The sequence below is a fragment of the Lithobates pipiens genome, unplaced genomic scaffold, assembly GCF_037356315.1.
Source record: "Lithobates pipiens isolate NorthernLeopardFrog02 unplaced genomic scaffold, aLitPip1_a1.2 Scaffold_28, whole genome shotgun sequence".
NCBI classification, from domain to species: Eukaryota; Metazoa; Chordata; class Amphibia; order Anura; family Ranidae; genus Lithobates; species Lithobates pipiens.
The window spans coordinates 191,716,123-191,742,464 of NW_027507789.1; the positions used below are offsets into that span (position 1 = coordinate 191,716,123).

The 26,342-nt window shown below is 43.6% G+C and overlaps 1 protein-coding gene across 3 annotated transcripts in view; it reads left to right on the forward strand.

Annotated features, from left to right (window-relative positions):
* Positions 1–26,342, forward strand: part of CDC27 (cell division cycle 27) — a 66,512-nt gene that overhangs the window by 27,470 nt on the left and 12,700 nt on the right. For 2 of the 3 annotated variants that reach the window (XR_013263589.1, XM_077460171.1), the window contains exons 5-15: positions 1,221–1,318; positions 5,624–5,781; positions 8,425–8,636; positions 9,842–9,953; positions 10,047–10,159; positions 11,943–12,042; positions 12,676–12,883; positions 21,947–22,119; positions 22,513–22,665; positions 23,003–23,211; positions 23,828–23,945. Coding sequence is in view for 2 of the 3 variants with exons in the window: in XM_077460171.1 (XP_077316297.1) it covers positions 1,221–1,318; positions 5,624–5,781; positions 8,425–8,636; positions 9,842–9,953; positions 10,047–10,159; positions 11,943–12,042; positions 12,676–12,883; positions 21,947–22,119; positions 22,513–22,665; positions 23,003–23,211; positions 23,828–23,945 (1,654 nt within the window). In the remaining variant the exon portion in view is untranslated. The remainder of the gene's footprint in view (positions 1–1,220; positions 1,319–5,623; positions 5,782–8,424; positions 8,637–9,841; positions 9,954–10,046; positions 10,160–11,942; positions 12,043–12,675; positions 12,884–21,946; positions 22,120–22,512; positions 22,666–23,002; positions 23,212–23,827; positions 23,946–26,342) is intronic. The other variant, XM_077460172.1, reaches the window with a different exon arrangement.

Sequence of the window (26,342 nt, forward strand, 5' to 3'; positions counted from 1 at the left end):
CTGGCCATTCAGGGGCCAAATGAGTTGCAGGTGCCTTAAAGCAGAGGAGCTCCACACCCCCACACCCCCCCCCCCCCCCCCACCGAAAAATTAAGTCAACAGCTTAAAATGCTGTAACTGCTGACTTTTAATATTAAGACACTTACCTGTCCAGGGATTCCGCAATGTTGGCACCCCAGACGATTTTTCAATCGGCTCTCTGTGCTGCTGCCGCCATTCCTTGTAAGGGAAACTGTCAGCCTTACGGCTTCACAGCTGGTTCCCTACTGCACATGCATGCTGTGCTTTGTAAATGGCCCACTGGGGGGGGGGGGGGGGGTGGAGAGAGAGAGAGAGAGGGCGGTCGAACTTCGCCGTGGCAAGGTCTCCCAGAAGTGGGGACGGGTACCTGACCTGTCAAAAACTGGTATTCACCCCCCCCCCCGAAAGGTGCCAAATGTGGCAGTGGAGGGGGGGGGGGGGAGCAAACAAGCAGAGCTTCCCCTTTTGGGTGGAGCTTTAAAATGATTTCTAAAAGCTTCACATTGAATGGTTAGGAGCTTACTTTTGACTTGATGTCATCCCCTCTCTCGGGTGACATCTCCCCCATACCTAGAAACGGTATTTCAGTGGCTGCAACAAAAGTTGCAACTTCAGGATAATAAGTCTTCTCTTTCTTTTTAAAAGTTATTGTAAATGATTATTTAAAAAAAAAAAGTGATGCTTACCTGCCTTGTACAATGGTTTTGCAAAGAGCTGCCCTGATCCTCCTCTTCTCGGCTCTGCCCTCTCTCAATGGTGTCACCATAGGAATCCGCTTCCTGTTGTGGCACAGCTGCAGGCTCGATCCCAAGCTGCCCTTGGCCTGGCTTGTCACAGGATTTTATTGATAGCAGCAGGAGCCAATGGCTGCCACTAGTATCGGTCTGTCCTGTGAGGAGGGAGAAAGGAGGGAGATGCTGCTCTCAGCCACAGCACTGGATTGAGAGCTGTACACAGGTTTTTTTTCCTTAATGCAGAGAATTCATTAAGGTAAAAAACTTTGACTTTAGAACCGCTTTAATTATTATAGGAGAGTTTTTTTATTCCTTGTAATGAACCCACACATTACATCTAGATCTTCCTGAATACCACAGACAGGGGAGATATCTGTCCATCCTTGGATGATTTACACAAGAATAAAGCTTGCACACATACTGAATACGTGAATACACTTTGTTTTTACTGTTCTTCCTCTCCAGCAAAACAGATCGTTTGGCCAAAGCATCAGAATGTTACCAAAAGAGCCTTAGTTTAAATCCCTTTCTGTGGTCCCCTTTTGAATCGTTATGTGAAATAGGTAAGTCTTACTTGCACATATCAACAATTAGAAGGATTGTATTGTATGTTTAAACACTTGCTTATAGGGCACTTATGCCTCATTCCTGACCAGGCCAATTTTCAGCTTTCAGCGCTCTGTTGCATTTTGAATGACCTTTCTTTTTGGTATTCGTTGATCACCTCCTGGGTTTTTTATTTTTTGCTAAACAAACAAAAAAAGACTGATTATTTTTTATAAATTTTTTTTCAAAATGTTTTCTTTTTCATATTTTGTTATAAAATTTTGCAAACCGTAAAATTTTCTCCTTTACTGATGGGCACTGATGGGTGCTGATGAGGTGGCCCTGATAGGCAGCACTGATGAGAGGCACTGATTAGCAGCACCACAGGGCATGGATTAGATTGGACAGCGGACGAGCACTAAGGGGACTGATGTCCCTCTAACAGAAGCCGGTTAACGGCTTTCTTGTTTTCTTCAGGCTGACAGCGTGAGGAAAAAAAGCTGATGACCGCCTTCTGTTTACTTCCGTGATTAGCTGTCATTAGCTAACAGCTGATCATGTGGTAAAGGGCCTGCTTTGATTGGCTCTTTACCTGATCTTTGATCAGCCGTGTCCCAAGGACTTGGCGATCACAGAGCGTGCCTTGCACGAGAACCTCAGTCCATGTACGCCCTCCCGGTATTTTAAGCCTGGTATTTTCGGTTAAACATTGACATTCTAATCTGATAGAAAATATAATTGAAATATTTTATAATGCGCATTTGCAGTTGTACATTGGGCAGGCTGCAAACAAAAGTAGCTGCCTTCTCCAGCTAAATCTACAGCTGTGTATTGAAACTGTCCTGAAAGAAGATGACATTGTCTGTCTGCAGTGGGAGGAGCCATGTAGCTCCTACTGTCTTATAGCAGAGCTATGTGACTTAAGCTCTGTACATACAAGCCAATTTGGGAGATATCGGCTGGTTCAAAAAAACTGTCGGACAAGCATGCTGAAATACCAGCAGCTTACGACTCGTGATCGGCGCGCTCAGTGGCAGAGAGCGCTGATCAGAGTGTTCTGGCAGGGGAGGGGGGTCACCCCCCCCTGGCAGGGGAGGGGGGGGTCACCCCCCCTGTCAGAACACAACAGCTCAGCAGGAGAGATTGCTGTACTAACTTCACATAGTTAGTACAGCTGCTCTGACTGGCACTGACCTTTTTTTGGGGGTTTAACCCGTGGACCAGGTTTTAGGCAGGCCATAGAAGGTTCCAATTTCTTTCCTGCTACCATGGGTTGTTGTCCCTGCCAGTAGAATTCTGATAATCGCATGTAAAATTTGGCAAGCTGGTTGTACCCATGTTAATCGATCAGCCTGCACACACATGGTTCGAATAGACTATGGCTGGCCATAGACTGAAATTTGCTCGGTCTCTGGGGAACCAGCCAAATTTCGATCAAACATGGGCTTGGTTTACTAAAACTAGAGTGCAAAATCTGATGCAGCTCTGCATAGAAAACCGATCTGCTTCCAGTTTTGTTTAGTCTTTTTTTTTTTTCAAAACTTAATTGAACAAGCTGAAGTTAGAAGCTGATTGGCTACCATGCACAGCTGCACCAGATTTTGTGCACTCTCATTTTAGTAAATCATCCCCAGTGTGTGACGGTTTTCACTCAACAGAAATCAATTGTTTGACTGCTGTATGCAAAAGAAAATTGTGCTTAATGTAAATAACTAATAAAGTTGACTTAAATAGTGACAAAAAACAGCAGCACTCACAAATATGAACACACCATATCCAAAAAATTATAAATATCAACATGTGCTGTCATGTGTATGTGATAAAATGCCTTGTCTATGATTAGGCAAACAAAAGTCCATCTTTAGAATAGATGTATAAACTTAGATAAAATGTAAAGTCCAAAACCCATTGTAGAGCCACAAAGTGAAAGTGAAAAAAATGTCCTTCCAATTTCAGTCGGTGCAAACACCCAGTGCTCCCCACAGCATGGATAGGGCAAATATATCTGCTACCAGATCGAATGACCTTCCAAGGTCTATATGCGATCAATCTCCCCTCACTTTTGGGTATTTACCGCCTCAGCTGTTAAGCCTACTTAGAGGACTCCAATGATAGAACTCCCCACAGCAATTATCCTTTAGACCCCTTTCACACCAGGGCGTTTTGCAGGCGCTATAGCGTTAGAAATAGCGCCTGCAAAACGCCCTAAAGAAGCTGCACCATTGTGTGTAGTGTGAAAGCCCCGAGGGCTTTCACACTACAGCGGTGCGCTGGCAGGATGTCAGAAAAAAGTCCTGCCAGCAGCTTCTTTGGAGCGGTGAAGGAGCGGTGTGTTTACCGCTCCTCCACCGCTGCTGCCCGTTGAAGTCAATGGGGCAGCGCTGCAATGCCGCCGGCAAAACCCTGCTATTGCGGCGTATTGCCGTCGGTTTTAACCCTTTCGCGGCTGCTAGCGGGGGGTAAAAGCGCTGCAAATCCGGCGGTAAAACGCCGCTAAAAATAGCGGCGTTTTACCGCCGCCGCTATCAGCGGTGTGGTGTGAAAGGGGTCTTGGGGAACTCCAAAACCTGATCACACGTTATACCATATGGAAGAAGAAATCAAACTCATTGCGCAACATTCATTAAAAGCACACAAGAGTTTATTTCATGGTTCTACTTGTAGCAAAGCTGTTAATATAGGCTTATTCCTAACAAACTTTCGTCCAACACCCACCGTGGGTACCACAACGTCACCGCTGCTCCATGCCTAGCCTGACGTTACGTTTCATCCAATTGATTGCTGTTGAAGGGAAAAAGCTGCAAAACTTGTGTTAAGTGGCTGTAGCCGCTGATCAGTGAATTCTAACAGTGCTGGGCCCTGCTGTGAGAAGACAATGTCCTGGCGGATCCCCCTTGATTGTATGGATAGAGGAATCTGTTAATAGAAATGGCTGCTGACAGGTAGGCAGAGCTCGGATTTCTTATCCAATGGATTATGCCACCCAAGCTGTGCAGACTAGCACCGATTTATATCTTCTCTCAAATAGTGTGTGTTTTATTAAAAAAAAAAAAAAAAAAAAAAACCTGTTATGCATATTATCTATATATTTTATACATGTAAATGTTCAAAAAAGTACAACTTTACAAATGGAATTATGTTGGGAAGTAAGGGAGGAGAAATTTCTTGGACCCCATTTACACTTCTACATCATGGTAACGCACAACATGCATTAATGTGTTGTGGTGTCATTCATTTTGAATGCACCTGTGTTAGAAAAAAAAAAGTGACAGTTTTTAGCAAATTAGGGTACGTTGGCAGCCCATTAATTTCAGCTGGCTGCCTTAAGGCAACGCACATTATTGTGCAACATAACGCATATCAAAGCACATGCATTCATTAATGCACCGCAAATAAGTAAATCGCCCCCCAGATAAATGTTACTGAAATATGTCCCTGCTGAACAATTTTCCACTATTTCTGTTTCAGTGACAACTGTAAATCAGAGATTTCATCACCTTTTGTCCTGTGGGAGGGATAAATAAAGTAACTCTTCCCATTGGGATAAAGCAGAGAAGGATTTAAAGGATAAGTTCACCTTTTGTAACATGTTGCACCCAGCTACCCAAACCCCCACCCTGCTGAATGCATATTTATTTATTTTTTTCTTTACCTTCAAAAAAAGGTAAAAGGTAAATACTCCACACTGTAACCAAGACATAAATAAAATATGTTTGGGCTTTGGAGAGCACACAGTGGTTAGCACTTTCACCAGCAGCAAAAAGGGTCGCTGGTTCAAATCCCGACCACTACACCATCTGGCTGTGATTTGCATGCTCTCACCTTGCCTGCGTGGGTTTCCTCCCATGCTCTAAAGCAGGGGTCTCAAACTGGTTGCCCTCCAGCTGTTGCAAAACTACAAGTCCCATGAGGCATTGCAAGGCTGACAGTTACAAGCATGACTCCCACAGGCAGAGGCATGATGGGACTTGTAGTTTTGCAACAGCTGGAGGGCCACCAGTTTGAGACCCCTGCTCTAAAGACATGCTGGTAGGTTAATCGGATCCTGTCTAAATTGGCCCTAGTATATGTATACTCCTTGAGGGTAGGGACTGATGTGAATGTACAATGTTATATGTAAAGTGCTGTGTAAATTGACGGCTCTATAGAAGAATGTGTGTGTGTGTGTATAATATATATATATATATAAGAGAGAGAGGTATATCTATATCTTCTCCTTTTATATTTTCAGGTGTAACTTGTAAAAGTGAAAAAAAAAAAAAAATCATTAAAAGATTGCTCTTCGACGGGTTCACTTTATCTCCTTTTATTGTGTTATGCAGGTGAAAAGCCAGACCCCGAGCAGACCTTCAAACTGACCTCCCTCCAGAACTTCAGTAGCTGCCTGAATAACTCTTGCACAGTAATGGTGAACAATCACAATGTCATATCTCACAGGCAATCTGACACAGTATTAATGGAGACTCCCCAGGACACTATAGTAAGTAGGCTAGTGGTGTGTAGTTTCTTTGCGGTTGGGAATACTGTGATCACTGACATAATGCAGTTATTAACACTGGGAATTTGCTGTTTAAGAGTTTCTCACGGTAAAATTACTACTAAATCAGTTTCAGGCAATTGGAGCCTGTCTGAATAGTGCCACCATCTTCCAGATTTAGACCTTAAAAGTGTGACTGTATCCAAAACTTTGAAAAGATTTGGCTAGAGTGGGGAGAAAATCTTCAGGGACACAACAGACAGCTATAAAAAGGCAAATTTTTATAACTGAGTAATATGTGGAGTTTTTTTTTTTGTTTTTTTTGTTTTTTTGTGCCTGTTGGAGAAACCTGCTGTTCCAGAGACAATTCCTGAAATGCATAAAAGACTGGTTCAGGCAGATTTTGTGAAAGTGTCTCGTGTTTAAAAAGTGGTACAGTGTGCTCCTAGTTCTCGTGCCTGTCTAGAACTTCTGCACACCAGACACTTTGGCCAAATCTGTCTGAGCCAGTTTTCTCTCTGTATACCAAAAGAAAGTTGGTCTTAAAGGAGAAGTACAGACAAAGCTCGTTTGGCTGTACTTCTCCTGTTGATCACAGGAGTGCAGTGCGTTCTGCACTCCTGTGACCCATTTTCAGCCGACCACCAGCTGAAGCCCACTGTTGGCTAACGTCACAGAGCTGGTCCAGGCTTGGGAAGGATCACGACCATATGGGCAGGATCCGCCCACATAACTGGACCGGCACCCAACTCAGCCTCTCAGAGGGCTGTTGAGTGCCTGAGCCAGCCACTCCTGCCCTTCCACAGCCCAGCACTCCAATAAGCAGCTCTCACAGAGCTGAACTGAGAGATTGGTGGTGTTTGACCACTCAGATTTCAGTGTTCGAGCCAGTGAGGAACAGATGCAGCATCGGACCGATGTTGCATCCATCTAGGTAAGTATGATTCCAAAAAAAAAAAGCAAATCCCATATTTCTTTTTTTTTTTTAAATTAGCTCCACTTTCATAAGATACGAACTGTAAGGATTTTATTTTGAATTTGTCGCATTTCATGCGACACAATTGATTTTGGCACATTTAGTGCAGCACAATGTAAAAGGTGGCGCATTTAGGAATTTGGTGCACGTTCTGCTGTACAAGCCAAAAGTGACGCATATGTTTCATGAATATGGCACAATACCTTAACAAGGTATTAAGGTCTGAAAAGAGGCGCAGCAGCTTTATTAAATCCACCCCCTCCCCCAATACTATCAATGGGATGGGAAATTGAGGCGATATCTACTCAAATAAATACAAAGTTTTTTACTTGGAGTCCCACTTTAACTTATTCCTAGGGGTTTCCCTCTGCTTGTTGAAGTCAAACGAATGACTAAGGACCCTTCTACCAGCTTTACAACTATAAGCAAACTCTCTATGTAAAAGTAGCATCAAAAGTAAATAAAATTGCCAACCATTATTTTTTCAAAGCCAGTTCCTTAAAGCGGGAGTCCGCCGGGACTCCGCGTTTTTTTTTTTTTTTTTTTTTTAAAGTCAGCAGCTACAAATACTGCAGCTGCTGACTTTTAAAATAGTGACACTTACCTGTCCAGCGCGCCCGCGATGTCGGCACCCGAAGCCGATCTCTAGATCGACGCTCGGGTGCTGCCGCCGCCATCTTGGGTATGTGAATCAGGAAATGGAGCCTTTCGGCTTCATTTCCCGGTTCCCTACTGCGCATGCGCAATCAGGACGGTCCCCGCTGCCTCTGGGATCTGTGTGTTTTCCAGCAGGCAGCGGGGCACTTGCGGAAAGGGGCGTAATCTACGCCCCTTTCCGCAGACAGCTATCCCGGAAGTGGGTGCAGTTACCTGGATTATCCAGGTAACTGCACCCCCCCTCCCCCCTGAAAGGTGCCAATCGTGGCGCCGGAGGGGGGGGGGGGATTCCGATGAGCGGAGGTCCATTTTAGGGTGGACCTCCGCTTTAAACCCATTTCACACCGAGGGCGTTTTGCAGGCACTATAGCGTTAGAAATACCGCCTGTAATCCACCCTCAAACTGCTGCACCATTGCCTGAGGGCTTTCACACTGGAGCGGTGCACTGGCAGGACGTCAGGAAAAGTCCTGTCAGCAGCTTCTTTGGAGTGGTGTGTTTACTGCTCCTCCACCGCTGTTCCCCATTGAAATCAGTGGGGCAGCGCTGTAATATCACTGGCAATGCGCCACTATTGCGGTGTATTGCGGGCAGTTTTAACCCTTTCTCAGCCGATAACGAGGGGTAAAAGCACCACGCTAGCGACCGAAATGTGCTGCAAATCCGACGGTAAAACCCCGCCAAAAAATAGAGGCATTTTACCGCCGACACTATGGCAGTGTGAAAGCCCTCTTGGTGAATTGAATACATTGATCCTGTGAGTTAACCAACTATTTCCCACAGACTAGAAATGCGGTTTCATCTACAGTTAATTTTCTGTAGTGTTGTCACCCTGTGCAGTGGTACACCACCTTGCCAGTCAGAGCAGGACACAGATGCTTTCGGAGCTGGGAGAAGGTATCCATGTATTTCTTCCTCCTAATGCACGTCATTTCCAGGATTTCGCCTTTGGCAAAATGGCGACCGCTGAGTGACCTTAAACACAACCTCCCTTATTTTTATATATTTTGGCAGGAATTAAATAGATTGAACCTGGAATCCTCCAACCTAAAGTACTCCTTCAACACGGACTCCTCCATGTCTTACATAGACCCAGCAGTGATCTCTCCTGATGCTTTGCCCTTGGGAACCGGCCCCTCTATATTGTCCAAACAGATTCAGAACAAACCAAAAAGCGGGCGCAGTCTATTGGGAGGTCCGGCAGCACTGAGCCCGCTCACACCCAGGTAAGATGATCTTAATTTTGTACCGCTTAGCCTAGAGCAGTAGTAGTTGTCTTTTTACTTTCCTGAATAATTAATGGAGTCTGGTGGACAGTCGTTTGACTATTTCGATTTGTTGGCCACTGCACCGAGTAGATTTTTTTTCAATAGTTCCTGATCTGCTCCTGTCTGTTTTGAGTTCTTTCACACATGGATGTTTCCATCGTTCAATATATATATATATGTATATGTGTGAAAAATCTATCAAGGAGGATGAGGGCTTTGAAGACATGTATATTTGGCAACCTGGAGAGCTTGCTGCCAGAGACCTTTATCTTCAGGATCACCCAAAACCTGGAACATCGGTTTTAGGTAGAGTAACCTTTTAAAGTGAACCTGGTGGAGCATGGGGGTGCAAATGCAGTGGGAAGGATGGATCAGGTAAGTAAATCCTTTTTTTATTTTTCCCTAGGCATGAACAAGCAATTTAAAGTGGGGTACCCCCTTAAAAAAAAAAATGAAAAGTCAGCAGCTACAAATACTGCAGCTGCTGACTTTTAATAATCAGAAACTTACCTCTCCCAGGGTCCAGCGATGCGGGGGACCGAAGCCCCCCCCCCCTTCGTTCCCCGCAGGGCGCCGTGATACGCCGTACAGTCACCTGGACACGTGACGGGTCCCAGGTGAATGTGCGGCGCGAGGGGAAGTGATATCACCAGCCCAGGCAAGGAAGAAGGCAGACTACGAGGGACCCCCTAGCAACAGGTATTTAGAGGTGAGTAAAAAAAAAATTTTTGCCTTTTTTTTTTTTTTTTTTTTTTTACGAATTTTAAGCAGCTTTTTATTTTTTTTGAGGCAACACCACTTTAACCTTTGCAGTGTGGGCACAGCCCCTATGCAAGGGATAATTTATTTGCATGGAGTTGGGCTTTAAGGAATACAGTGGTGTTGCCTTCAGCATGATGACTGGACAGTGAAGGCACAACGGCAACCTGATGAGGTCATTTTTATACTCTGCCCTACTATATACAGGTTCACAGCAGTGGAGCTTGATTGTCTGATACTGTTAGTCTTCCTTTCTGTCTGAGTTCTTCTCTTCAGGGGATTAAAGAAGGCTGATTATAAAGGCAAATTTGGGAATCTATGCCAGCTGTAAAAAAAAAAAAATATATATATACATTTGTTGGCTGACTAGTTCTTCTCTATTCCTTTTTTATATTTTCTGCTAGTTTTGGAATTTTGCCACTAGAAACACCCAGCCCAGGAGATGGGTCATATTTGCAGACATACAACTCCTCCTGTGTCCTCGATGTGCCATCCTCTGGTACCCCTGCTAAGAAGGTTTGCAATTCCTTCAAACATTTTTCTGCATTACATGTCATGTTAATTGGGTGATTCAATACTCACTGTGACCCTTTGATGTTCTCTGTCTAGTCTGTGGCCAGAATCAGCCAAGCAGGAACAAAGTCAGTGTTCTCACAGAGTGGCAACAGCCGAGACATGACCCCAGTGCTGCTACAGACTCAGGGTTCTGGACCTCAAACCAGGTATTTAGAAATTGCTCTAACTTGGCTGTTTTATTAAGAGAGAGCCTATCAATAAATAGTATAATCATGGCCTGGCATTTTTTTTTCTTCATCTCCGAATTCTAAATTCTTTTCTGATCCTTGAATATAAAGAGACATGGTCTAGCACAGTAAAGTTGTACAATTATCAGCATTTGTTTAATTGGCTTCCTGCTTTCTCTCTTTGCATTATCAAAATGGTTGTAACTAATTTAAGCTGCAATAGGTTATTTGCTTATGGTTGCTGAAAGTTGGCCATAGCAAAGCGGGTGGGGCTGCTGTGCTCGTTCTCGTCGCTGGAAAGATCGGGTTCAGGTAAGTAAAAGGGGGGCTGCTGCACTACAGATGGTTTTTGCATTAAGGTGAAAAATCTTGAGGATTTACAATCCCCTTAATGCCAAAATGAGTGAAAACACCCAGCAGGTTTTTATTACCATCGGTGTTCTTGCTAGAGAGATTCCCCCTCTGTTTGTACTGGTGTCTGTTTTTGGAATTTAAACTGATGGGAGACTACTACATTACAGTTGTCGCCGAACAGAAGGTGAGGGGAAATCTTCCAATGGGGACATCTATTTAGTGACGACTGTCTAAGAGGGGATTTACCCTTATTTTGAATGGGTTTCCTCACTTCCTTTAGGGCCCTTGCATACGGGCTGTACGATCAGGTCTGCCTGTCGGTTTTTTTTTTTTTGTTTTGTTTTTTTTAAGCAGACCTGATTGGACCCTTCAGTGTCCCCTATGGAGCTGCGGACATGTCTGCTGACACCCACCGCCATCCGATTCTGCCTGCAAAAAAACTGATTGATGGTGGTCCTATTTTCCATCAGATCGGATGGAAATGGACAGTTGGTCCATTTCCATCTGATTTCCCCATAGAGGAGAGCGGGATTGTGTCCGTGTCCACTCTTGAACAGCGACGCGGACATGGACCGGTTACCCGCCTGCGGAGCGATTTTCCCCCACTGAGCAAGCAAAACCTGCTACATGGCAGCACCTGTGTGAAAGGGGCCTATGTCTTCAGAACAGGTGTAAGGGGAAACGTGTATTTTACCTGAAATATTCAAAAGGGAGCATGCATTTTTGCAACCAGGAAAGGCAAAATATAAGCAGATCAAACTTCAGTTTTAAAGTTTCTCCAAAGCCGTGTTTTTTTAGATGGTGGTGAAGAATGAGAAGCACTGATGGATTTAATTTCTGGAAAGATTCACTTTATTTGACCTGGTGACCATTATCACAAAGACTAAAAGTGAAGAAAAATCCAAAACAGAGTTATCCCCGGAACAAAAAAAAGGAGAAATCTTTCAATGATGGTGCTTTTGGTGGCAGCTGTCTAAGGGAACATTTCCTTCTCTTTGGAGAGAATCCCTCTCACTTCTTGTTGGCTCTACGGGACTGGAAGTGAAGAGTAATCTTCCCCAGTGGAAATATGGGAAAAAGGGGCTTTAACCATTCCCTTCACTATTCATAACTGCACAAAATGTTTTGGCTTTAGCTATAATTTAAAAGTTTCCATAATGGGAATTAAAGGTGTTTAGTGTCTAATTTTGTCTTGTGTAATCTGAGTGGATTTTATTAACTCCATGTATATTACAAGGCTGTACTCAAAAGTAGTCGAGCAGTTTGCAACAATTAAAAACATAAATTTGTCATAACTACCCTTTTTTAAAAATTTTTAAAATATGACTGAAAAATTATATATAATGCAGCTTTAGTGTATATATCTGCAAGTTTACCTTATGTTTAGCTTTTTGTTTTTTTCTTTAAGTACTACGCCACAGGTACTGAGCCCGACAATAGCTGCCCCTCCTAATGCTTTACCTCGGCGTAGTTCCCGCCTCTTCACCAGCGACAGCTCTACCACCAAGGTAAGACACAAACTACACTGCTTGGCATTTAATTGATGGCCAAATATTAAAAGGGCATTTATTAGGGTATTCAAGTCTATGTTCAAACAACCTTTTTAGATATGGATGGACCCCGGTGGTGTGAATCATCCAATTCCATCTTGTGTTTCTTGTGTATAATAAAAAAAAAAAAAGTTCTTGGTTTTTTTCCTTTGGACTTCTTGAGTGACACCTTTTTATAACAGCTGAATTGAACAGAGCTGAGGATTGTGGTGCAGGGATGTCCCAGGGATATAAAAAGCATTGATTCCAACCGCTAGTGTCTGCCCAGCACTAAATTGTCAAGTTTGTTAATAACGAATGTACTTCAAATAACGAACGAATGTACTTCATGTCTCCAGAATTGCGCTTCTTGATAATAGAATATGCTAAGATGCTGTACTAAGAATACTGGATTGATATGTTTGTGCAAGCTATGATGTTATATTGCGTTTGATGTTACTGCCTACTTTTACTAATAAAAATGATATTGGAAAAAAAAAAAAAAAATTGTCAAGTTTGTTGAATGACCCTTGCAGATCAGTGATTTACAAAGATGAATTATTGTGATTCATTACATAAACTGTACTCTTGTGTATTTTGCTACTCTTTCAGGAGAACAGTAAAAAGCTGAAAATGAAATTTCCTCCCAAAATCCCAAATCGGAAAACCAAAAGCAAAACCAATAAAAGTGGTGTCACACAATCCAATCTAAATGAGAGTTTGGAAAACAGCAAGTTAGATTCATCCATTATCTCAGAGGGAAAGATGTCCAACGTGGGGCCTCAAATGCAGGCCCTGAATATACAAAAAGCAGCAGCAGGTAATGGGTCTTTCTTTCCAGTAGGTCCTGGTTTTTTTTTTTTTTTTTTTTTTTTTTTTTTTTTTTTTTCTTGGGGATGATACTTGTAAAACAGAAATCTAGAGAGCGGTTGGACAATGGACACATGCACTCAGATGGAACAGAGGTGTTCTACAGTTAAGCTGTGTGTGTACTGGACAGGATGATGAGCATATGGTGAGGTGTATAGGATGTTTTGAAATTGAGAGTACTGTAAAGTATAGAGGGACCTGATGTATCGAGAGAGGAATGGGAGGAGAGACCTTGTAGGGGTGTATCTAGATTTGGAACAGACCTGGGAAGTAGAGATGGACTTACTGTTTTAAGAATAGAAGAGAAACTTGTGAAGTTGCAGGAGTGGGAGTACAGTATATAGAATGGAAGAGAAAATATTAGCCAACAGAATCTCACCATTGTTGACTTCATTATTACAGAGAGACCTGGTAGGTTTTGTTCCGACAAGACATGCAGGGGGCAACACAAGACTAATGATATACCTGATAGACCTCCTGACTAAGACTAAACATCCTGTCATTGTTTTAAGTTTAGACGCACAAAACAAAAAGCCTTTGACTGCCTAATGCCACGTACACACGAGCGTATTGTATGGCATACTTAGTCCATCATACAATCCGACGGACAGTCCGTTATACTTTCCACTGAACGGACTTGACCACACACGGATACACAAACAGTCCGTCGAAAGCTTGCGCGGTGACGTGTACAGCACCTACGACGGGACTAGAAATAGGAAGTCCAATACACAGCAAAGCACCCTTCCGCCGTGTAAATCCTTTCTGGGCATGCGCCATTCTTAGTCCGTCGAACTAGCATACTGACGAGCGGATTGTCCGCTGAAACCAAAGTATGACGGACAGAATTTCGAAAAATCCGAAATTCTTAGTACGCCGGACTGCACGCTGAAAAAGTCCGCTGAAGCCCACACACGAGCGGACTGTCCGCTGAAATGTGTTTCGACGGACTAAGTACGCCATACAGTCCGCCCGTGTGTACGCGGCATAAGTTGGGCATTTATGTTTGCAGTCCTTTCTAGATACGGATTCTTGGGACCATTCATTCGGGCCTTGCAGGCTCTATACTCAAATCCTTCATCCCAAGTACAGCTGTCTTCTCCCCCCCCCCCCCAAGCAATGGCACCAGACAGGGCTGTCCTCTTTATTCTAAGTTTGGAGCCCCTTGTCTTGGCCATCAGGTTTGGGGGGTACCGCTGCGGCTATCACTTTTTGCCGATTGATATTTTGTTGACTCTAACCCATCCCCATATATCCTTTACCTTCCCTACATAGCACCTTGGCCTCCTTTTGGATCCTGGAAACAAAGTTTCAGCGGACAGTTTTTCAGAATTTCCGAAAAACTTTGTTCAGCAGACTGTCCGCTGAAACTGTCCGCTGAAACACACGAGCGGACTGTCCGCCGAAACACTGTTCAGCGGACAAAGTTGAGCGAACAGTCCCCGCGTGTGTACGCGGCCTTACAGAGATGGTTCATTCCACTTTCATATTGCCCCTAACTGAGTCTCCCGAAAGCTCAGTTTCTTCCTTGGGTTCCTTAAAACTTTCTCGGCCTTTTGAAATGCGTTTCTTGTCCATGCATTACTAGAACAGCTTGTTTTTGCTGAATGGCATCACCCGGATAAGCATTTTCTCCCTCCTAAGAGATTTTCAGCACTCTATCCCATGAAGGAGAAATTCACCAAGCTATGGAAAGTACCAGCAGTTGACACTGCAATTTCCAGTGTGAATAAAAGCCTAACTTGTCCTGTAGACAATGCACAAATGCTTAAGGATCCAACAGATAAGAAGTTGGAATCCCTGTTAAAATCTAATTTTACTTTCACCTTGGCAGGTGTCGTTTCTCAGCCTGCAGTCGCTGCAATAGGCATCTGTCAATCCCTAAAGGACCAATTTAGACAGGCCTTTAAAGAGGTTTCTGGGCAACAAGCCCGGGAATTGGCTGAACTACTGAAAGCATTATGCTTTGCCATAGATGCCATTAAATTGACCAGGCGCCTCGCCTTACGCTTATACTTGTACATATGCGTAGAATCCTGTGGAATCCTGTGGTTAAAAAATTGGCCAGCCAAAGCACCATGTAAAACCCTCCTAACTTGGTTCCCTTTTCATGGGAAGTGACTATTTGGAGAAAATTTGACAAATATATCCAAACAATTTCTAGTGGGAAAAGTAATTTTTTTACCAGTCAAAAGAAAGTATAAATGCCCTTCATTTAAACAAGCTCTTTCCCCTGTGCCATGGGCTTCTGCCTCTGCCGTCAGACTCTAAAGGAAAACTTCAGGGTCAGACCCAGGCTCAAAAGAAGTCCTGGGTTCAGAAACCTACAAAACAGAATCTTTAAAGCCTCATCATGAAGAGGCAACCCCCCTTACCAAGGTGGGGGGGGGGGGGAGACTTCTGCAGTTTTCTGGCAAGAGGAAACTTAGGACAGATGCGTCATCCTCCACGGTAATTCTGGGGTACAAGCTGGAATTTCGGGACTTTCCACCATCTTGTTTCCTGAGGTCAAGCGTTCCCAAAGATCCAGAGAAAAGACTATCTCTGTTTCAGGCACTAGACTGATTAATATCAAGGGGTGATCGTACAGATCCCCACAGAGCAAGGTCTACGGTTTTATTCAAATCTTTTTATGGTACCAAAAACAAATGTATGTCAAACCCATTCTAGATCTAAAAATCAAAATCTGTTCCTGAAGATCCGCTCCTTTCGCATAGACGATCAGGTCAGTAGTTTCTATCCTTCTAGGAGGAGAACTTCTGGCATCGATGGACATTCAGGGATGCATATCTGCATGTCCCTATATTTCCCACTCGCCAAAAGTTTTTGCGGTTCGAGTTGGAACAGCAGCATTTCCAGTTTGTAGCCCTGCCCTTCGGGCTAGCCACAGCACCACGGGTGTTCACAAAGGTGCTGGCCCCACCTCTAGCCATGTTAAGGGCACAGGACATAACAGTCGTAGTGCACCTAGACCAGGGATCTGCAATTAGCGTACCTCCAGCTGTTGCAAAACTACAAGTCCCATCATGCCTCTGCCTCTGAATCTCATGCTTATTGCTGTCAGAGTCTTGCTATGCCTCATGGGACTTGAAGTTCTGCAACAGCTGGAGGTCCGCTAATTGCATATCCCTGACCTAGACGATCTATTGCTAATAGACCAGTCGGTGGCTCGTTTGGAGCAAAGAGTACGCATTACAACCAGTAACCTGGAAAGTTTGGGTTGGATTCTCAACCTAGAGAAATCTTCCTTAATACCGCTAAAAAGGCTGGAGTACTTGGGTCTGATCATGGACACAGCCCAGGAAAAGGAGTTCTTGCCTCAGGCAAAGATCAAATCCTTAAGAGAGCTGGTGTGGATGGTCAGGTCAAAAGGCGATTCCTCCATACGCCTTTGCATGAGGTTACTAGGAACCATGGTGGCTTCATTCGAAGCAGTTCCCTATGCCCAGTTCCATTCCAGACTGTTGCAAAACAGTATCCTGTCAGCTTGCAACAAAACAATTCCAGCTTTAGACTTGCCAATGCAGCTGTCCCCAAGGGTGTCGCAAAGCTTCAATTGGTGGTTACTAACATGGACTATGCTGAAAGGGGGGGGGGGGGGGGATCCTTCAAACCAGTTATCTGGAAAGTGGTAATGACAGATGGCAGCCTTTCAGGCTGGGGAGCAGTACTAGAAAAGACTACTGTCCAGGGACAGTGGTCAAGAGCCGAAAGAACATTGCCCATCAATATCCTAGCAATTTGGGCAGTGCGTCTGGCTCTAAAGGCCTGGACTTTCAGGTTACGGGACTGTCCTGTCAGGATTCATTTCGACAATGCCACAGCTGTGGCCTATATCAATCACCAAGGGGGCACCAAGAGTCTCTCGGCGCAGAGAGGTGAACCATAGTCTAACTTGGGCAGAAAGGAATGTTCCGTGCCTATCGGCAGTCTTCATTCCGGGAGTAGAGAATTGGCAGGCGGACTACTCAAGTCGTCAGCAGTTATTCCCAGGGGAATGGTCTCTTCACTCCAAAATATTTTGGGCTGTTTGCCAAAGATGGAGGGCTCTGGATGTAGGTCTCCTAGCATCCAGGTTCAACAGGAAGTTGGTGAACTTTGGGGCCAGAACAAGGGATCCACTCACATGTGGAACGGATGTGTTGGTGACCCCGTGGGATCAGTCTCACTGATTTATTCATTCCCCCCCCCCCCCCCCCCATTCAGTTGCTGCCTTGACTTCTTTGCAGGATCAAGCTGGAAAGAAAAGCTGGTAATTCTGGTGGCTCCAACGTGGCCCAGGAGGTCATGGTATGCAGAAATCGTAAAGATGGCAGTGGAGAGCCCATGGTCCCTCCCACTATTGCCAGATCTGCTCTCATAGGGACCGATATTCCATCCTACCTTACGGTCTCTAAATTTTAATGGCTTGGCTATTAAAACCCACATTCTGAAGAAACTTGGGCTCTCCGGGTCAGTTATCTCTACCCTGATTAATGCAAGGAAGCAAGCTTCCAGAACTATATATTAGAGTCTGGAGGGCTCATGTTTCCTGGTGTGAATCCTAGGGTTGGCACCCTTGGAGATATATCATAGGAAGAATTCTTGCATTTCTACAATTAGGGGTAGAAATTAAATTGGCCTTAAGTACTATTAAAGGCCAGGTCTCAGCTTTATTGGTCTTATTTCAAAGACCGCTTGCTACACATTCTATAGTCTGAGGTTTTATGCAAGGGGTGATGTAGCTTAACCCGCCTGTCAAGCTTCCCTTGAACCCTTGGGACTTGAACTTAGTTTGGTCTGTGTTACAAAAACAGCCATTTGAACCGATACAACATATTCCTTTAGTCCTTTTGACAAAGAAGTTTGCATTTTTTGGTTGCTATATCATCAGCAAGGAGGGTTTCGGAATTGGCTGATCTTTCTTGTAAAGAGACATATTTGATTTGTTCATGAGGACAGAGTGGTGTTACTCCCTCGTCCAGACTTTTTGCCAAAAGTCTTTTCAGATTTTCACCTGAACCAAGATATTGTCCTGCCATCGTTTTATTCCAAAACCATGTTCCAGAGAAGAAAAGTCGCTACATGTCTTGATGTGGTGAGAGCATGAAAATCTATTTAAAGGCAACTGCTCAGATTCGTAAGACTGATGTCTTATTTATTCTGCCAGAGGGTCCTAAGAAAGGACAGGCAGCGTAGAAATCCACTGTTGCTAAGTGGATTCGACAAGTTATAATTCAAACTCGTGATTTAAGGGGTAACCAGGGCGGTTAGTGCTTCTTGGCCAGTGCATCATCAGGCCTCCATGGCTCAGATCTGTAAGGCCGCAACTTGGTCTTCAGTGCATACATTCATAAAATTGTATTAGCTGGATGTACGGAAGTATAAGGATATTGCCTTTGGGCGCAGTGTGTTGCAGACAGCAGTATAGGCCCTCAAGTCTGGGGGTACCCTCTGTGTTGTCTCCCTCTCCTCAAGTAGCATTGCTATGGGACTTTCCGTTAAGTAATTAAGGCTGTGTGTCCCATGATGTACGATAAAGAAAATAGGATTTTTATAACAGCTTACCTATAAAATCCTTTTCTTGGAGTACATTGTGGAACACGGAGGTCCCTCCCCTCTTCCTTTTTTTTTTTTTTTTTTTTTTTGGGGGGGGGGGGTCAGGGGGGGATTTAAGTATATTGCTTTGCTACAAAAACTGATGTGCTCCTGGAAGGAGGAGGGGTTATATAGGGAGTGAACTTCCTGGATTGAGTATTCCAGTGTCCATCACCTAAAGGTGGTCTCTAACCTATAATTAAAGGTAAAAAATTTTTTACCTTAATGCATTCTATGCATTAAGGTGAAAAAACATCTCACAGTGCTGGCGCTCCAAAGGAAATGTCTCCACTTTCTATGGAACAACGCCTCCCATAGGATTGTAAGCTCAGTAGTCCTAGCCTTAAAACATGGGGGGGTTTGGCCACTCTGGACATCATTAAATATTACTATGCATCCCATCTCTGAGTATGGTCCTCCTGGACATCTAGGGGGCCCCAAATAGATGGGCTGAGATTGAAATGGGGGTTACCGTCCCGGTACACCCATGTTGCATGCTATGGCCCTCCCTGCCTCAAACACATGCCTCAACTAAGATCCCTATGCTTGGCTCCAATGTTCTTTACCCTATCTATTTGGAAGAGATGCTCGGAGTGGTTCTCACTCCTCCTCCTGCCCTCCATTCTTGAATGTACTTTTTAACCTGGACATCCCTGATGGTCTTTCCTATGTACGGATGCTCCTATTCACTCAAGCGAAAATCTTTCAATTGAGACAACTTGTACATCCAGTGACACGTAGACTCCTGTCTTTTGCAGACCTTCAAGCAAAACATCAGCTTCCTACATCCCTTAGATACTCGTATACAAATTTAAACATTTTTTTTCCTCTCTAAATCCTCTTCATTATCTCTAGAGAAACCCACCAACTTTGAACTTTTATGTGCAAATGAACCACATGAACCCAAACTAATCTCATCCATATATAAAATCTTCCATGAAGCCCCCCGCTTTAACGGAGTCCACTCATAACTGTATGAAGAAATGGCCCCATATATTACAGACCTATATCTTTTAGTAGGTTGGGGGAAAAATTTGGGAGTCCTCGTCCAAAATTTCACGCTGTGTAGTGCAGAGAGAAACTGCATTTAAGATTTTGATCTTCTGGTATAGAACACCAGACATACTACAAGCCCGCAACCCTACGGCCCCTAGACAATGCTGCAGCTGTAATGAAACTATTGGCACGCGCTTCCACATCTTCTGGGAGTGTTCTTCTATTGGCCCTTTCTGGATTCACATTCAAGAGCTCTTGCAGAAGTTATTAAACACCTCCAACCCTCTAAACCCCATACGCTTTTTATTAGGCCTCCCTTTTTCAGGTATCTTTAAAGCCTCAGGAAGACTAGCATCTTTCATTCTACTGGCTGAAAAACGAGTTATACCTAGAAACTGGTTGTCCACTCCCCCCCAATGCATCTTGAATACCTTACTCCGTTCACACCACCTGTTATGTTTCTGGTGACATTTGCGTTCCCTGATCTTCTTGATGCTATTAGCTATGTTGTCCTTAAGACTTTTTGATGTTTTACTTTCCTTTATTATTTTGTATGGTATAGTAAATATGCGTTGTTGATCCAAGATGGAAAACGTTATTATCTGACTATACCATCCTCTTGTTAGGTCTCACTCACTTGCACATGTAATGCCCTTTTATTTTTATATGTTGAAATGCCTTACTCCATGTACCGCGTTGTAAGATTTCGAAAAATGTTACAAATAAACAATTAAAAAAAAAAATGGAAGAGGTTTCTGTGAGAGGTGATTAACCTAGACCAGTGATGGTGAACCTTGGCACCCCAGATGTTTTGGAACTACCCATGATGCTCATGCACTCTGCAGTGTAGTTAAGCATCACGGGTAAACGTAGTTCCAAAACATCTGGGGTATCAAGGTTCGCCATAATTGACCTAGAGTATATGAGAAATAAAAGGGAGGCCTGCAAGTAAATATAATTTAAAAAAAAAATATGACCTGGGGTACCTCTATAAGTGACCGAAGTAGAAGAACCTGAAATGGCGAGACTGGCAGGAGAGGCTTGTGAAGTATTGAGGCACCTAGGGTAAATCTAAAATGCAAGAGAAGTCTGTAATGTAGAGCAGCACCCGCGGCATATCTGGAATGGAAGAGTGGCCTATCTAAAGTAGAGAGGCTCGTGGAGTGTCCATGGGGTATATTTAAAATGGAAGAGATGCCTGTAATGTAGAGGGGGACTTAAAGTGTTTTGTAAACTATCACCTTATAAAACAACCTGTCTAGTTTAAAACAGAAATGAATGGAAAAAGGTTAACATAAAAAAAAAAAAAAAAAAAAAAATAAGATTTTAAAAGTGATCACATTCCTCCTGTTGGCTGCATAAGAGCTGGAGGGGGAGGAGAAGCAGCAGCACACTGAGTTTCCCAGTAAATGGCTGTGCAGCGGGGGCATGTCAGGACAAGTCTGATCATTGAAGGAAAGTACACTGAGCTCAAAGCATAGCTAGGGAACTGACCACAGTGTGTTCTCCTGCTTGGTGTGGTCAGTTTTTAATAGGAAAGCCGAGTGACTGGCAGGAACACCAAGGATTTCACATAAAAGAAGCAATGCAAAGAGAACAGCATACTTTCTCATACGAGTACATGGTACAGAAGCCACATATCAGGAATATGAAGTGTTGGGGTAACAAACTCTTTAAGGTATATCTAGAAGAGAGGCCTGCGAAGAGGAGCTGGACCTGGGGTATATCTAGAATGGAAGAGTGGTCCGTGAAGTAGAGAGGTACCTAGGGTCTATCTAAAATGGAAGAGTGGCTTCTAATGTAGAGAAGGACCTGAAGTATATCTAGCTTGGAAGAGAAAAGAAGCAGCCTGTGAAGTAGGGAGGGACCTGGGGTATATTTGGAATGGGGGGAAAGGCCTGTGAAGTAGAGTGGTAGCTGGGGTATTCATAATGGAGGGAGAGGCCTGTGAAGAACGAAGGGGGTGGGGGCTGGGGTATTCATAATGGAGGGAGAGGCCTGAGAAGAACGGAGGGGGTGGGGGCTGGGGTATTTCTACAAGGGAGAGAGGAGAAACCTTTGAAGTGGAAGAGTCTACAGAAGCAAAAGGAAATGGTGGGGTGGTTATGGAGGCTGCAACCAAAGGTCATATTGAAGTGTAACCTTGAAGTTCTTGAATAATTTTAGGAGCACGACTGCTGATGTAATCCAGCATATGTTATCAGCACTAGAAAGCTGAACTTGCACCTGGAACTTAGCTGCTGAAATGATTTTATTTTATTCCAGCAGGTAGGTGTACCATACAGCACACAATCTGAGCAATGGATTAGGTGTTGTGAAACTTTTAGTTGTTTGGTACACTTGGTTCATAGAAGATAATTGTAAATAATTCTGCTGAAATTAGAGTAACATGTTTTAGTTGGTGCCAAATACAGTACTTATGATGTTTGTTTTTTTCCAGAAGGTTTGATGAGCCTATTGCGGGACATGGGAAAAGGTTATTTGGCTTTGTGTTCATATAATTGTAAAGAGGCCATCAATATCCTGAGCCACCTCCCCTCTCATCACTATAACACTGGTTGGGTTCTGTGTCAGATCGGCAGAGCTTATTTTGAGATGGCAGAGTATTTACAGGTAAGGATCGACGCCTTTTTGTAACATGTATTAGGAGTGTCACATAAGATCTACATACAGCAGGCAACTTTGGATGTGAGATATATATGGAAATTATGCTAATTGCACTGTATACAATGTGTTCATTTTTGCAGCTTGATACTAGCAGTCCACTATATGTAAAATTAAAACTGCAGTTTTTATAAACTGCTTCATGGAAGAATAAGTTCACTATATTTGCACTTATAATTTTCTGCCCCCTCTCCCATCACTTTCAGCATAGGTTATACTTTTTACAACCATTCTCCTCCTAAGATCTTCACTGTACGCCTGTCTCAGACTGTGTTTGATATGATGGATCTCTTGTGTCATCCTAAATGAGTTTGCCCCTTTTTTTATTTTTTATTTTTACAGGCAGAACGCGTGTTCTCAGAGGTGCGTAGGATTGAAAGCTATCGAGTAGAAGGCATGGAGATCTACTCAACCACACTCTGGCATTTGCAGAAGGATGTAGCCCTGTCGGTGCTCTCGAAGGACCTCACCGACATGGACAAAAATTCCCCAGAGGTACAGACTTTGTAAGGGCGTGAGGGGTTGCAGTCAATCAGCAGGCAGGTTCTGTAATGGGCCAATCTTAGAGGACCCCATGGATAATTCTACTTGCTCTCTTCTGGACTTCAATGGTATATTTATTAGGACAAAAAGAAGCATATATGAGAAGTTTATGGTTGTGTTTCTCTCATCTCTCTTTGTGTTTGACTTCTGTCTAGTAGCTGTTACAAGAGTTTTTATGTAAACCTACCCTGGGGTAGGGGTTGAAGAGAATGTATTTCTATATTGAGGGGTGCTATAAGATGGGAGGATTGCAGCATAGACAGTAATTTTAGAGTTTGTGTAATTTCAGGCTTGGTGTGCTGCTGGGAACTGCTTCAGTCTGCAGAGAGAACATGACATTGCCATTAAGTTTTTCCAGCGGGCTATCCAGGTAGATCCCGGTTATGCATATGCCTTCACTCTCCTCGGCCACGAATTCGTACTAACAGAGGAGCTAGATAAAGCTCTTGCTTGTTTTCGTAATGCCATCCGCGTCAACCCTAGACACTACAATGCATGGTGAGTGACAACTTTAGAAGTCCACTTCCATTTGACTTTCTGGACCCTTTCAGTTGGCTTATGTATATGTATTTTGTGCGTTCTGTATTGTCTTCTATGAATGGTAAAATGCTAATGACAATATTTAAAATCGTGGAGAACAGTAGTGTGTGTGTGTGTGTGTGTGTGTTTGCAGGTAGAAATTTGCATTTAAATCCTTTTTGTTTTGTTTTTTTCCCAATGAGCCTGCAGAGGATTGCATCTGCGATCAGCAGATCATGGGTGCAATGTCTAGCTCCTGCAGACTCGGCATAGCTGTCTGCTCCTACCTCATGCAGGCAGACAGATATCCGAGTGCCAGAAGATTGATGGACTGTGAGATTGCTCACTAGTACCCTCGCCGCTCATTAAAAACTACAAGCCCTCAGCCCCACACGGTCATGCAAGGGGGGAGGCTGCAGATGCTGGAACATGTTGCAAGTTTCACCCTAAAAATCAGTGGAATTTTTAACATATTCCAAAGGTGAACTTATCCTATATAACTACATATATCACTGGATATTTTCACGATAGGTTAGGTTGCATTGTAACATTTGTCTATTTTGAGATTGTAATCTTTATCCCTATTCTGTCGCAGGTATGGTCTTGGAATGATATATTATAAGCAAGAGAAGTTCAGCCTGGCAGAGATGCATTTCCAGAAAGCACTAGATATCAACCCTCAAAGTTCAGTATTGTTATGTCACATAGGAGTGGTAAGTATTGTCTGCTTCCATTGTTGAAGCGCTTCTCTAAGTATACATGCCTGTTTTTGAGGGCGCTCTGGTTCAGTCACATGATCTCCTCCCAGCGTCTGCTTCAGGGGAGAGGAGCATCTAGCAACAAATGCCCCATAGTAAGCCTATGGGGGGGACATCACCTCAGACATGGCAACCATGGTCTGACCTCGTCTTTCCCCTGAAGCTGGCCACTGGGGAGATCATGTGACTGGAATGGAGTGCCCTCAGAATAGGTAATATATTCATTTTCCGTTTACAGGGTAGTTAGGCTTCGACTTCTACTTTAAACTTCTCACCTGTCCATGGGGGGAAAACCCCTAGTTTTCAGCTTGGTGCCAAAGGAGGCTGGATGCTGAATAAGTATTCATAGATTTCCTAGATTTGGCTTTAAAATACATAATGATTTAAAATCTGCAACCCTATTGTCCTTAAAAGATATGTAAAGCTTTGTGCTGTGTGTGTTGTGTGTTATATATTTTATTTATATATATATATATATATATATATATAATATATTTTATACACACACACACACCACTTCAGTACCGGGCTATAGTCATGACATCCGCAGATGGGATCTCCCATCCTGGGCGGGCGTCATATGATGTCCTTGGTTTCTTGCCGCTCCTGTGGTGATCGGGGATGAGACATGTCCATCTGAAACAGCCCATCCCAGATCCATGTAAAAAGCCAATAAGTCTCTTTACCACGTGACCTGCTGTGTCCCATCACAGCCGGTCACGTACTGCCCACGGCGCTCTTGCACACCCCTAGGGTGCACACAGAGCGGGGATGACGCTTGTCACCCTGACACAGCCCAACCCCGATCGTAGTAAAGAGCCAATAAAATTGGCTCTTTACCACGTGACCAGCTGTGTCCAATCACAGCCAGTTACAGAATGTCAACAAACTGTGGTAATGAGATGTTACTGGGTTCTCCTCACACACCGATCGTTACCGCTCACAGTGCACACCAACCACACTGATTGCTCCCCCCCCCCCCCCCCCAAATAAAGAGGACCTGTCACCAGCCATCAAAGTACCTGTCACTAGCCCATCTTGGTACCCGAGTACCTGTCACTGCCCTTCTAAGTAGCTGTCACCAGGCCATCAGAGTACCCTTCAAAAGTGTAATAGGTTGTTAGGAAATGACAGGTGTAATTTGTGCTCCCTGCATGTTGGGCCTCTGTATGTGGCTAGGCTGTGTAAAAGTCCCACACATGTGGTATCGTCATACTCAGGAGTAGCAGAATGTATTTTGGGGTGTCATTTTTTGCTATATACATGCTTTGCGTTAGAAACATCTTATGAACTGACCACTTTGTGTAAAAAAAAAAAAAAAAAAAAAAAAAATTTTTTCTGAAGACTTGTGGGGGAAAAAAATGAACCGTTCAAAAGATTCATTATGCCTCATAGAATAGACGTTGGGGTGTTTTCGTTAGGAAATTGTTAGGATATTAGGTGTAATTTATGATCTTAGAACCCCTGATGGTCCTCCCTGCATGTTGGACCTCTGTGGTCAGGCTGTATAAAAGTCTCACATGTGGTATCGCCATACTCTGGAGGAGTAGCAGAATGTATTTTGGGGTGTACTTGGAAGTATGCATATGCTGTGTGTGAGAAATAACTCTGAAAATCTTTTTCCCAAGAATTGTGGGAAAAAATTACATAAAAAAAACTCGCCATGCCTCTAAATACCTTTCAAAAGTGGCCATTATGAGGTATTTATACTTTCCTAACATTTCAGGGCCTCAAGAAATAGGCAGTCAGTGCATCAAGTGTGATCAGTTATCAATGATTTGCACCATAGCTTGTAGACTCACTAGCTTTCACAGAGACTAAATAATATCCACTAGTTTGGGTTAGGCCTCATGCACACGGACGTTTTTACAGCTGCTTTTTTGAGCGTTTTTTGCAGCTTAAAAACGCCTGTCCATATTAGTCTATGGCTTCATGCCCACCTAGGCGTTTTTGAGCTGCAAATGGCATAGGCGTTTTTAGGCTGTAAAGAAAAAAAAACCCAGGACCAGTGCGTTCCGTGGCGCGGAGCTAGAGCTGTAAAAACGCGAATCGCGGTAAAACGCGCATAAACGCGTAACATATTTTCTTTGTTTTCTGAGTGCTATAGCCAAGAGATGTTTCTTTAAAAACACGCAAAAACGGCAATGCAAAACACGGTAAAAATCGCGTTAACGCCGATTTTTCCAGGCGTCGGAGCTAGCTTTGCAGCCAGTTTTTTAAAACGTCCGTGTGCATGAGCACTTATTTTTACCAAAGAGATGTAGCAGTATATATTTTGGGCCAAATATATGAACAAAAATGACCTACTTGCAAAATTTTATCATAGAAACTAAAGTCTTTTTTTCACTTATG